The 13074-nt window shown below is 37.5% G+C and overlaps 1 protein-coding gene across 1 annotated transcript in view; it reads right to left on the bottom strand.

Moving 5' to 3' along the window:
• The window catches only part of Rx (Retinal homeobox domain-containing protein Rx), a 105010-nt gene that overhangs the window by 61864 nt on the left and 30072 nt on the right, over positions 1-13074 (bottom strand). The window contains exons 3-4 of the mRNA XM_075313166.1: positions 6863-8410; positions 1975-2141 (exon numbers count right to left, since the gene is read on the bottom strand). Coding sequence (XP_075169281.1) covers positions 1975-2141; positions 6863-8410 — 1715 coding nt within the window. The remainder of the gene's footprint in view (positions 1-1974; positions 2142-6862; positions 8411-13074) is intronic.

Here is a 13074-nt window from a genome sequence, read left to right on the forward strand (position 1 = left end):
AGTCCGGAAACTCATTATCAAGCCAAGTTTTTGCTTCCACCGTATTTTTGCCCTTCAGAAAACAGTATTTTATCAAAACACGAAATTCCTTTTTTCCATTTTTTTTTCACAATAACAAAAGTTGCTTCACAAAAGACGCTCTATCGCACAAACTAATTGACTTACAGACGTCAAATTTTGACACGAATCATTTGAAGGTTGGTACTATATAAAAATAATATGCATTAACGACGACATCTATGTGTCAGACCAGGGACTTATCAGCCAACCTATTAGTTTACCATAAAAACTATATATTAAATATCTGCTTTTATCTCTGTTAAATAGCTGATGGCCTTAGCAGCCAATGCTACTTTCCCTTTTCTTTTTTATCATACATTTACTGTATGATTAAAATAAACAATAAATAAATAAATATCTCTGTTAAAATACATGTGCTACATCGAATTTTAGGTTGAGTAGGCTTTGCTACAAAAATTTTAATAGCAATTGTTTGTGTGCGATTTTGCGAAAAGTATACTGTTTGTATTGAAAGCATTTATGGTAACTACATTTACAATTTTTCGAAAATAGTTTTTTTTTCACAATTTATTAAGTTTTTGTCTCTCCTGTAAAATTTAAAAAAAAAATTGGCTTAGCACTTTTACACATTAAGCTAACGATCTGTTATTTTTGCATGAATTTAAAGGCTTTCAATATCATACACAGAAAAAATTATAAAAATAAAATTTTTTATTTATTTAAAATTTTTAACCCCAATTTTTTTTGTTGGTACAAAATGTTTATTATCAAAGTCAACTATGTTTATATCAAACTCTATATTTTATAACTCTAAGGAAAATATGCCTAACTTCAAAGACATGGATCTTTGTAGGGTATATTTTTAGAAACAATAAAGCTATTTTCGTTGATTAATGTTTGTTTTTTTTTTTCGCTAATCCCGAATTATAAAAGACAATCGTCGTATTTTAGTGGATTTAACTGATTTATGCTCGTTAGTTCTCCTTAAAATTTGATGTTGTTTACTATTGTCATGTCTTATTTAACATTTTTTACCTTTTCTCTAAATAAATAAATAAAAAAAACTTCCCCGTATAATAATTTTTAGTTTCATGCAAAATTTCTGCCTTAACAATTTATGAAGTTTTATCAGAAATTTGCCACTTTTTAAACCAAAACCTCCCCGCCAAAGGAAATACATAAATTTCCCAAAACATTCAAGCAAAATTTATGAAATCAAAAAATTTTTTTGTTTGCTAGAGTGTTTTTAAGGGTAGAAGTTTTTTTTTGTTGCGTACAAAACTTCCCTGCGGAAAATCAAGTTTCCAAAAGAAGGAAATGTGCTCACCATGAATGCTTCACTAAATTGAGACATAAATTTTGTGTGTAGCATATTTTTTTTTTTTTGGGGAATTTTCAACAGGAGAATGGGATGGAAAAGTTTGACAAAAACAAATTTCATAAATCATATAAACTTATTATGGTTGAAAATATTCGATGGAATTTTAAGTAAGCGTATAAATATTAAATCAGAAAATATGTAGGAAAATGTAAACAGGTTAAAAATACAAAAGACGACAGTTTACTTGCCGATTTTCTTTTGCCAAAAAGAATTCAGCGCATTCGTCGAAAACTCCAGAAAAAGAACTAAAAAAAAAACATTTTGCTTGTTTTTTTGTAGGAAACTAAATTTTAATGGTGTTTACGATGTCTAACTCCTTCTTCCAAAATAGAAATGTATTTATGCATTTATTCAACACCTAATTTAAACTGATTGAACTTAATTCCTTTGCGATAATAAATTGTTAACGGAAATTACTTCATTTCCTTGATGTTTTATTTCCCCTCACGGAATTTTTTTTTTCGCACAAAAGCATAGAAATTTACAAGACCACAATTTATGTAGTCTTTTTTTTCTTCAAACGGACATTACTCAATATAGGCATGGTTGAAATTGTTGTATGTGAAACTTACCTGTACTCGAACTTCTGGTAAATTTACTTTCATTGCTAATTCTTCTCTGGAATAGACATCGGGATAGTGGGATTTTTCAAAGGCTCTTTCCAATTCATGCAGTTGATATGTTGTAAAAGTAGTACGATTGCGACGATGTTTTTTCTTTGAACAATTATCATCTTGACCTGCAATGAGGAATGAGGAAGAGTTAAAGTATTATAAAAATATGTAACAACTATAAATCTTTTCTTTACAGTTTTCAAATATGCTTAAGGATATTTTCCCATCAAAGTCCAACAAAGTAAACCTGTTCAATTGCTCGTAGTTTAGTTGTTATCCTTGCCAGGGTTCTACGATTTCGTAAAATTGGAAGTTTCTCGCAGAAGTGTAGGTTAGGTTAGGTTAAAGTGGCAGCCCGATTAAGATTCAGGCTCACTTAGACTATTCAGTCCATTGTGATACCACATTAACTAAAAGTACAGAAGTGTAGCGTCCAACCGTTATGCTTGCACAGTTGGACGATGAATAGACATAGGATTTGGAAAAATCAGAAAATCGGAAGTCTGATTTAGTAGTTCTTGTACAGTCTACGGCTTTCGGTCCAAGCGACTGATAAACAAGGGTCTATCACCAGTAAATTGAAAATGATTAGCGGAACCCTAAACCTGTGAGGAAAGTGTACCCTTAACTTGTGAGGAACGTCAAGCTTCATACTGTGAAGAAAGCATACACCATTAATGAAGAATGTACTTATCTTTGTATAATATGCCGTTTGGAGAGTCTTAGAGGTGAACTAAGGTTCGTCAAGACACCGAATGTTTTGCAATAATAATGTACTTAGGTTCATGAATAACCAGTGCTTGTGAAACTTAGGTTCCAATAAATAAAAGAAGTTAGAGTTAGGAACTCTAGCAAATACCCCAAGTTGCTTCGACGATATACTCCCGACAATCCAAATTGAAACAGAGGTGATTTGTATCATTTACATTTTTTATGGTTGAGAGAAGTGATCGGTCTGACAGTCAAGCGGCAAGAAGAAAGAGGTTTCCTGTTTTACATGACAGGAACCTTCTCATAAAGTAAGAGCGGATTAAAAAGTATCAAGTATATACGGCCGTAAGTTCGGCCAGGCCGAATCTTATGTACCCTCCACCATGGATTACGTAGAAACTTCTACTACAGACTGTCATCCACAACCGAATTACTTGGGTTGCGGTAACACTTGCCGGTGGTAAGGAATCTTAAAACTTCGTAATACCGTCTTCTCAATTTTGCTCCTCCAAGAGCTCCGGTGGACAAATCTGGGGATCGGTTTAAATGGGGGCTATATATAATTATATACCGATGTGGACCACATACCAACACCATGTACCAAATTTCAGCCGGATCTGATGAAATTTGCTTCTCTTTGAGGCTCCGTAAGCCAAATCTGGGGATCGGTTTAAATGGGGGATATATATAATTATGGACCAATGTGGACCAATTTTTGCATGGTTGTTAGAGACCATATACCAACACCATGTACCAAATTTAAGACGGATCGGATGAAATTTGCTTCTGTTAGAGGCTCCACAAGCCAAATCTGTGGATCGGTTTATATTTTGGGGCTATATATAATTATGGACCGATGTTGACCAATGTTTGCATGGTTGTTAGATACCATATACCAACATCATGTACCAAATTTCAGTCGGATCTGATGAAATTTGCTTCTCTTTGAGGCTCCGCAAGCCAAATCTTGGGATCGGTTTATATGGGGGCTATATAATTATGGACCTATGTTGACCAATGTTTGCATGGTTGTTAGAGACCATATACCAACACCATGTACCAAATTTCAGCCCGATCGGATGAAATATGCTTCTGTTAGAGGCTCCACAAGTCAAATCTGAGGGTCCCTTTATATGGGGGCTATACGTAAAAGTGGACCGATATGGCCCATTTGCAATACTATCCGACCTACATCAATAACAACTACTTGTGCCAAGTTTCAAGTCGATAGCTTGTTTCGTTCGGAAGTTAGCGTGATTTCAACAGACGGACGGACGGGCATGCTTAGATCGACTCAGAATTTCACCACGACCCAGAATATATACACTTTATGGGGTCTTCGAGCAATATTTCGATGTGTTACAAACGGAATGACAAAGTTAATATACCACCATCCTATGGTGGAGGGTATAAAAAGGAAGTGCCACTCGTCATTACAAAAATCTTAATTCCGTGTTGTATTGTTCTTAATTCTTTGCTTTACAAACTATAATTAATTTTTATAGAAATATACAATTTCAGTTCAACACATTTCAATTCAACTCAAAACGATTCTATTCAATATATTTCAATTCGATACAACTCAGTGAAAAGTTTAATGTAATTGCGGTTCAAGATACATGAAGACCAAACTGCGTTCAACAATTAATTTGCGAAGAAGTTGTTCTGTGAATTCATGAGGAAAGTGTTCGCTAAACTTTCAAAGAACCTGTACAATCAATTTTTAATTGAAGTGCACTCTCTACCTCAGAGGAAAGTGTATATGAACTTAAGCGGACATACCCCATTTTATGGGGAAAGCATAACATCTAAGTATAGCCTCAAGAGCAAATTGCACCGTCAACTTGTGAGGAAAGCACTTCCTGAAGTTGTGGGGCAAGCGCACATAGAACTTGTAAGGAAAGTGAACCCTAAACATGTGAGGAACATAGTCCACAACTTGATGGGAATAGTTTTGTCAACTTCTATGGAAAGGATATACGCAACGTGAAAGGTATACACTATTAAAGCAACTTGAAACCAGTTCCGGTGTCCTCAGCTTGTAGAGAAAGTGTCTTCTTAACTTTTGAGGAACGTCAACCTTCGAATTGCGCGGAAATCACAAGAAATTGTACACTGAATTCGGTAGGAAAATGTTAATCTTCCGAAGAAACATGCGAGCAATTTGTGATTAAAGTGTCCCCTCAATCTGAGAGGAAAGTGTTTGTCAACATAGCCCATCTTATGATGAAAGCATAACATATTTGTGAAGAAAGCGTAGCCTGAACTTATGACAAAATTGCACCATCAACTTGTGAAGATAGAATAGCCTGAACTTGAGAGGTAAGCACATCTAAAACTTGTCTGCAAGTTCTGGGTTTCTCTCCACCCGTAAACCCAGAACTTGCAGACAAGTTCTGGGTTTACGGGTGAAAGTGTTCCTCAACTTGAGAGGAATGATTTTCCTCAAGTTCTAAGGAAAGTCTACCATCAACATGTATGGTATGCTTCCCTCACATTGTGAGGAAGACATACCGTCTACTTGTAAAAAATGTACCGTAAACTTATGAGGATTGCATACCAAGAACTTGTCAGCAAAGTATATCTTCTATTGGTGAGAAAATGTATCCTAAATTGAAGGAGAATATTCATCAACTTGAGAGGAATGTTTTCCCACAACTTCTGAGGAAAGTATATTCTGACTGAAGTTCCCCCAAGTTTGAGGAAAGGATTTCCTCAAAGTTGGAAAGAATGCGTGCCGTGTACTTGTGAGAAAGTGTACCCAAAACTTGTGAGGAAATTTTAGGAAAATAAGGAAAGCCTGAAGGAAAAGAAGGAAAGTCTGCTTGTGCGGAAACGTTTTAACAACGTATATCTACAGTTTCGGATGAATGTACCCTCAACTTGTGGGGAAACTCTGTCCTAAACTTGCGGCGAAAATGTTCCTCCAATTGTGAGGAATGTTTCCCGTATACTTGTGACGAATGTCTACCCTTAATTAGTAAGGAAAGTGTACCCTTAATTTTTGAAAAAAGTCTCAGAGAGGTCCTCGAATGGTGAGGTAAGCTTACACAGAACTTGTGAGCAAAACAGACTAGAGTTTGGTAGTTCTGTATGACACTAGTTCATTGAAACGAATCACTTTAAGAAACGTGCGGAATTGGCAAGGATAACGAATATGAAAAAAGGAGCTGCAGAACTGGGAAAAGGATCTATATCTTATTGAGGAATGGAACTAAAAGAAGATATTACCTAAAGTAATTTCTAACTTTTGAGCATACCTCTATTTCTGAGACAATTGAACCCTGAACTTTTAAGGAAAGAATACATTAAATTTGTGAGGAAAATGTCTTGCGAGGAAAGTACCTTCTCAACTTGTGAGGACGGTTACACCCTTTCGTTGCGAGGAAAGTACACGTCCAATTTGTGAGAAATACAAATTTTATAGGAAAGTGAGGTGTATTAAAAATGCTTCTTTTTAACTCAATACAATTGGCCCAGCGATGTTCTAGCATATTAAACCCGCCCGTAATATAAGAGTTCTCGAGGTAAGAAAAATTTGCTTGCGTTGTCGTAACTTGTTTAAGTCTGAAAACGAAAAAAGTAGAACAAGCCGGATGTAGGATGTAGGTTAGGTATAGTATCAATCCGATATTTCAGGCTCACTTAGACAATTCAGTCCATTGTTATTCCACAGTGGTGAACTTCTCTCTTATCATTTAGTGCTGTCCAATTCTATGTTTATCTCAATGAAAAGGGACGTCCCTTTTTATAGCTGAGGCCGAACGGAATTCTACATTGCGGTGAAACCACTTAGATAAACTTTAAAAATCTCAGGAATGTCATCAGCATTACTCAGAGGTGATAATCCACCGCAGAGAAACTTATTCGCTACTCAGATATCAAATGATTCTCGTTCAATATGAGTGATATGGGACTGTTTTCTTACAGTCACATTCAAATAAAGGACCATACTATATTTGGAATCACCTGCAGAGACGTTTTACAAGGTAGAAGTATTAAGAAATTTGGCCTGTATTGCAAGCAGAGAAAATGATTCTCTGTTTTATGAAACACTAGGAGTGTCAGTTTTTACACTTCGTTGCCTGGCAAAAATCTATAAAGAACATCTTCATCCAAACTCTTCTCTACTCACCTTCATCATCACTTCCCGATGTGATCTTCTCTCCTTGCTCACTAGAGTTCGTCTGATTGAGATCCTCACTTGAGGCACAACTACCATTCATTAAACTATCGTTGTCATTCAGCCTATCCGTTTGATCTCCATTTGTGCCATTAATACTCCCTGGCATATTTCCACTTGCTGGACCCATACGACCATAATCATCCATATGTTTCTGTTGTTGATGGTGTTGCTGTGATGTCATATGCGTTGATCCACTGGAATGTTGATCACCACCGTTATTGCCATTTATTCCAAAACTTTGCATATCTTCCAAAGATCGAGGTCGTACCACACCATCAAATTGAGATTTCATGGAATAGTTATCTCGACCCGTCGTTCCACCATCACAATTGCCATTCATCAGCGATGACTTGGAGAAATTATCATTATCATTGGTGCTGCTGTTGTTGTTGTTGTTGTTATTGTTGCTCAATGAGTTCATATCATCACAGTAGTTGGCTATCGAAGATTTTCTCTTCAATCCTGAACCATTGCCAAATGTATGCAACGCAAGATGTGAGGACTGAGGCGGGGAGGAGGTGACATCAATGTTATGACTATCATTGGGATCTTGTTGCTCCTCGTCATCCGTAATATCGGCATCAATTTCTCCACCATTCGATAATGAAGACATCGAACGTTCATCGTAATCATGAAGGGTCTGAGAGAGATGCGAAACAATGCCGCCATTGCCATTAGCACTGTAAAATGTGGAGGCTGCCGCCGCCGACATTTGATTAGCCATTGTTGAGGCAACCATTACAGCGGCTGCTGCTGTCGCGGAATTAACCGCAGCCGTCACCGCTGCCGATGCTCCAGATGATGACGACGATGATTTGGCAAATTTATGATCATGTTGGGCCTGGGCATGTGCCGCCAAAGCGGCCAAATGTTGTTGATGACTGTGGTGTGGTGTTGGATATAGGCCCGATGTCGAGCCTAATGATGGAGGCGTTGGTGGTGTTGTCTGTGGTGGCGTCATGGCATGCGAATTCAGATCACCCGGCTGTAATTGTGTCAAATTATTAGCTTCGACCATTTGATGCATGGAATTCAGATAGTCATTGCTAGACGATATAGAGGGACTAATGCGATTGCTTCCACCACTTGCAATGCCATTGAATTCATCTCTGGCCTCAGAGGGAGAACTATTGTGGTAGGAATTGCCGCCGACCAAAGCATGATGTGTATGATGATTGCCTGTAGCTGGAAAGTGTGACTGATGTTGGAAATTCATAAGACTATTGTGATAGCCAAGATGATGATGAGGATGTGAATGCATTGCAGCAGCATTATGATGTGGGTGATGTGGTGGGGGAGGACCCAAATGTAGGGTGGATGTTGAATTTTGATGTTGCCCATTTGGGCCACCATTAGGAGAGGGCAGGGAAAAGTTGTTACTGTTGTTATTACGTTGATGATGTTGTTGCATTAAGGTGGCCATATGATTGTCCATGCTACGCAATTGAGCCAATGCTTTATTGGTGCAACGTAAATCGGTGGCATCATCGGAATCGTCTGGAATAAAGGATAATAGTATGGAATTAGTATTGACATTTGAAGAAAGTGAAGCTACATAAGGAAGTATTCATCAAAAAGATACCATCCTTCACATACACAATTGAACTTGGTTGATATGGTTTTGTGATATTCTATTTTCTATATGCAATTTGAACACATAAGTGTCTGATTTTTAACATTTGGAATACAGTTCGGCGACTGACGCATTGGTCCAAGGTATCATCGTACCATAACACCCCCTACATAAACTATCTTCCGCTGTTTGAATTTGGCACAGATGTTCTCTTAACTGTAGGAGTTCTTCAAACCGGTCGATCGCTTAGACTTCTTACTGAAGTTAAATCCCTGAGTTTTGGGTTTGTAGTTCAAGAACTGATATCTCGATATACAGTCCAACATCTAAGATATAATTTAAGTACAGAGATTTCGAGTGGCAATTCAGTCATTAAGACATCGGTCTTCAGTTCGGTGACATAGAATCCGCATCATTGAGAGTTCGTTTTGCTGCTCAAGAACTGAAATTTTTGATCAGGTTTGGTCTACAGTTCAATTACTTAGACTCAACCATTACGATTTTCGCTTTACAATTTAATCACCAAAACATTCCGATAACAATTAAATCATCGCTACTTAGGTTTCTAAACATTGTGACCTTCCATTTATTGAGACTTTTCTGTGCAATTCAACCAATGCACCATAGGTTTCACTCAACCTCTGAGAATTCTGTCAGCGATTTCACTACAGAGATTTCGGGCTGTATGACAATCACATACAAATACATGCCTACACTGAGTTTAAAGGTAGTAATACAAGCATTGAAACTTCGATCTTCGCTTCGACCACTGCCACTTCACTCTATAGTTCAATCACTGAGACTTCAACTTGCATTTTGCTCTCTGAGACTTCAGAATGTATTGCAATCATTAAGATTTCGATCAGCATTTCAGCCATTGAAGACCAACATGACAAGGGCTCGAATTTAGGTAGGTATTTTAACCCGTTCACGCTGGGTACTTCCTTCAAATACTTCAATCACTGAGACCTCGGTTATCAGTTCAACTATTGAAACTATAGATCGTAGTTACTGAGGCTTTGGTTAGAAACTCCATCACTGGGACTTTAGCCTACAATCTTTGAGACTTCGGTCAGTAAATCAACCGATGGAACTTTGAAGTTCACTTACTAATAAACAGGCTACAATTTTAATGACTGAGATTTGGATCCGAACTTCAATCACTGAGATTTCAGTTTACAGTGGAACCACTGCGCCTTCATTAAGATTTCGAGTACAGTACAACGTCGGAGACCTCGATCTATACCTCAATCATTAACGGCAAGGGACCAAATTCAGTATCAGCTAGACATATTAACCAGTGCACTTCTTTTAACCCTTTTAAGGTTCAATCATTGAGACTTCGGTCATCAGTTGAACCACTGAATTTTAGCGATTGAAACTATAGAGCTTACACTTATAGAAAAATTGCGTTCCACAATCGTGAACGGACGGTGACAAAATGAAACAGAAACTTTTTAAAAAACTCGATTTCGTCCACGGGCGTTCACGATTTCATGAACGGCCTTCGTTTTTCTTTGGCCATACAAAGTCTTAAAATAATCGTTGCGGAGATCTTTTTTAGTTTTGTTTATAAATTCATAACCATAACGTTTTCAGATAATGAACGCTGGTTGTTGTCTTGACAACGCATGGTGTCATTTTAACATTGTCAGATTGACCCCGTCTGTTCTCAGTTTGACAACACATGTGTGTTGATGCACTTTCATGAACGAATCGTTTTGAAATAACCACGCCGTTCATGTTTTTTTTTCTACACCCATAGAAAAAATCATGAACGGCGTGGTCATTTTGAAACGATCTGTTCATGAAAGTAAATCAACACACATGTGTTGTCAAACTGAGAACAGATGGGGACAATCTGACAACGTAAAAATTACATCATACGTTTTCAAAACAACAACCAGCGTTCATGATCTGAAAACGTAATGGTTATGAATTTATAAACAAAATTAAAAAAAGATTTCCCCTACCGTGACTCGAACCTGTGTTGCCTGCACGATACACGTTAACAGTCGCCTTAGCATATTGCTCCAACGGCGGAGTTGCCATAACAACGTCTAACGATTATTTTAAGACTTTTCATGACCAAAGAAAAACGAATGCCGTTCATGAAATCGTGAACGCCCGTGGACGAAATCGTGAACATTCCGTTTTGATTTTTTGTGAACGTTTCCGTTTCATTTTGACAACGTCCGTTCACGATTGTGAAACGCAATTTTTTCTATTAGTGTATGGATGTAATCACTGAGACTTGGGTTAAAACCTCCACCACTGAGACTTCGATATATAGTTCAATCATTGAGACCTCGGTCAGTAAACCAACCGATGGAAGTCTGGACTTCACTTACTAAGAAATCGGTTGCAATCTGTATCCGAGCTTAAATCTCTGAGACTTTGATCTACAGTAATACCAGCCTGCGCCTTCATTAAGATTTCGATCTGTAATTCAACCATTGAAGACCAACATGAGCAGGGCTCGAATTCAATTCGACTTCGGCATATTAACCAATTCTTGCTGGGCACTTCCTTCAAATCAAATTCATACAATCACTGAGACTTCGGTTATCAATTCATCCAATGAAGAAACTATAGACCTTAGTTAGAAGATCTACCACTGAGACTACGATCTACGGCTCAATCATTTAGACCTCTGTCAGTAATTCAACCAATGGAACGTTGGACTTCAATAACTTAGAAATTGGTCGTTGTTAAAGTCACTAAGATTTCGATCCGAACTTCAATCACTTAGACTTCGGTCATCAGTTGAACCAATGAATTCCAACTATTGAAACTTTAGAGCTTAATTTCTGAAACTTGGGTTAAAACCTCTATCACTGAGACTTCGATATACAGTTCAGTCATTGTGACCTCGTTCAGCAAATCAGCGGTCAATGATTGGAGGTCAATCTTACTGAGAAATTGGTTGCAATCTAAACCATGGATCCGAATTTCAATCTCTGAGACTTCGGTCTGCAGTAGTACCAGTCTGCACCTTCATGAAGATTTCGATCTGTAATTCAACCAGGGAGACTTCAACCCTTGAAGACCTATATGAGCAGGGCTCGAATTAAATTTGAGTTTGGCATATTAATTAATTCTCTTCTGGGAACTTCTTTCAAATCAAATTCCTACTGAGACTTCAGCTATCAATTCAACCAGTGAAGTTCAACTATTGAAACTAGAGACCTTAGTTACTGAGGTTTCGGTTGGAAGATCTACCACTAAGACTACGATCTACGGTTCAATCATTGAGACCTTTGTCAGCAATTCAACCAATGAAACGTTGGACTTCAATAACTGAGAAATTGGACCTTAGTTACTGAGGTTTCGGTTAGCAGATCTACCACTGAGACTACGATCTACGGTTCAATCATTTAGACCTCTGTCAGTAATTCAACCAATGGAATGTTGGACTTCAATAACTGAGAAATTGGACCTTAGTTACTGAGGTTTCGGTTAGCAGATCTACCACTGAGACTACGATCTACGGTTCAATCATTGAGACCTCTGTCAGTAATTCAACCAATGGAACGTTGGACTTCAATAACTGAGAAATTGGTCGGAATTAAAGTCACTAAGATTTCGATCCGAACTTCGGTTTGAGGTACTACCAAAACACCTTCATGAAGATTTCGATCAGCAATTCAATCATGGAGAACTCGGTCTAGACTTCAATCATTGACGAGTAACATTGCGAGGACTGGAATTTAATTTCAGTAAACATCTTTATAGCTTTTAAAAGTTCAAGCCCTGAGACTTCAACTATCAGTTCAACCAATGGAGTTCATCAATTCAAACTTAATGACTGAGACTTCGATTAGAACATCTATCACTGAGACTTCGAGTTCAACGGTTCAATCATTGGGACTTCGCTAAGTAATCAATGGAACCTCTGAAATGTCGGTCCTAGCTAAGACTTCGGCCTATAGTATCATCAATGTGCATTCGCTTACAATTGAAATACTCTGAAATTTAATTGGCCATCAAAAATACTACAAATTACCATCTTGTTGTCTTAATGGCCGCCATATTTCCTTTCTCCTATCATCCCCCCTAAATCAATTTAGAACCTTTCCAACGTAATGTATAATTTGAAATCAATATGATTTCAATTAATTTCTCACCATTAGAACAATTATTTTTGCTTATGCAATGCGATCAACCTGTAATTCTCGTCTCCTTGTCATTCGACCACAAACATCCAAAAGTTGAACACCCACCCGTCAACCTTGCACCAGCCTTAAATTCAAGCAACAATATCATCATCAAAATGCAATTACTCAACACAACATAATTATAGGTTGTCTCAAAACTATTAATTGGATTCGAAGTTAAACAATGTAATTGCATACATGAGCTTAAAATGGATTGAAAGGAAGTAGAGGCCATAGCCAAACAGGCAGTCAAATCAAATGATTGGTGCTACAACACCAAATCCTAATGGGACTCAACCAAAGAGGATGATTGGAGAGGAAGAACTTACCTCACACAAATTGATTACAACTGGAAAAGTCAATTTGTTGTCGAGCTTAAACACCTAGAAGTGTTTTTTTGTTTTTGTTATTCGGTTGAAAACCTCATCCCA

Source organism: Haematobia irritans, chromosome 5, assembly GCF_050003625.1.
Source record: "Haematobia irritans isolate KBUSLIRL chromosome 5, ASM5000362v1, whole genome shotgun sequence".
NCBI classification, from domain to species: domain Eukaryota; kingdom Metazoa; phylum Arthropoda; class Insecta; order Diptera; family Muscidae; genus Haematobia; species Haematobia irritans.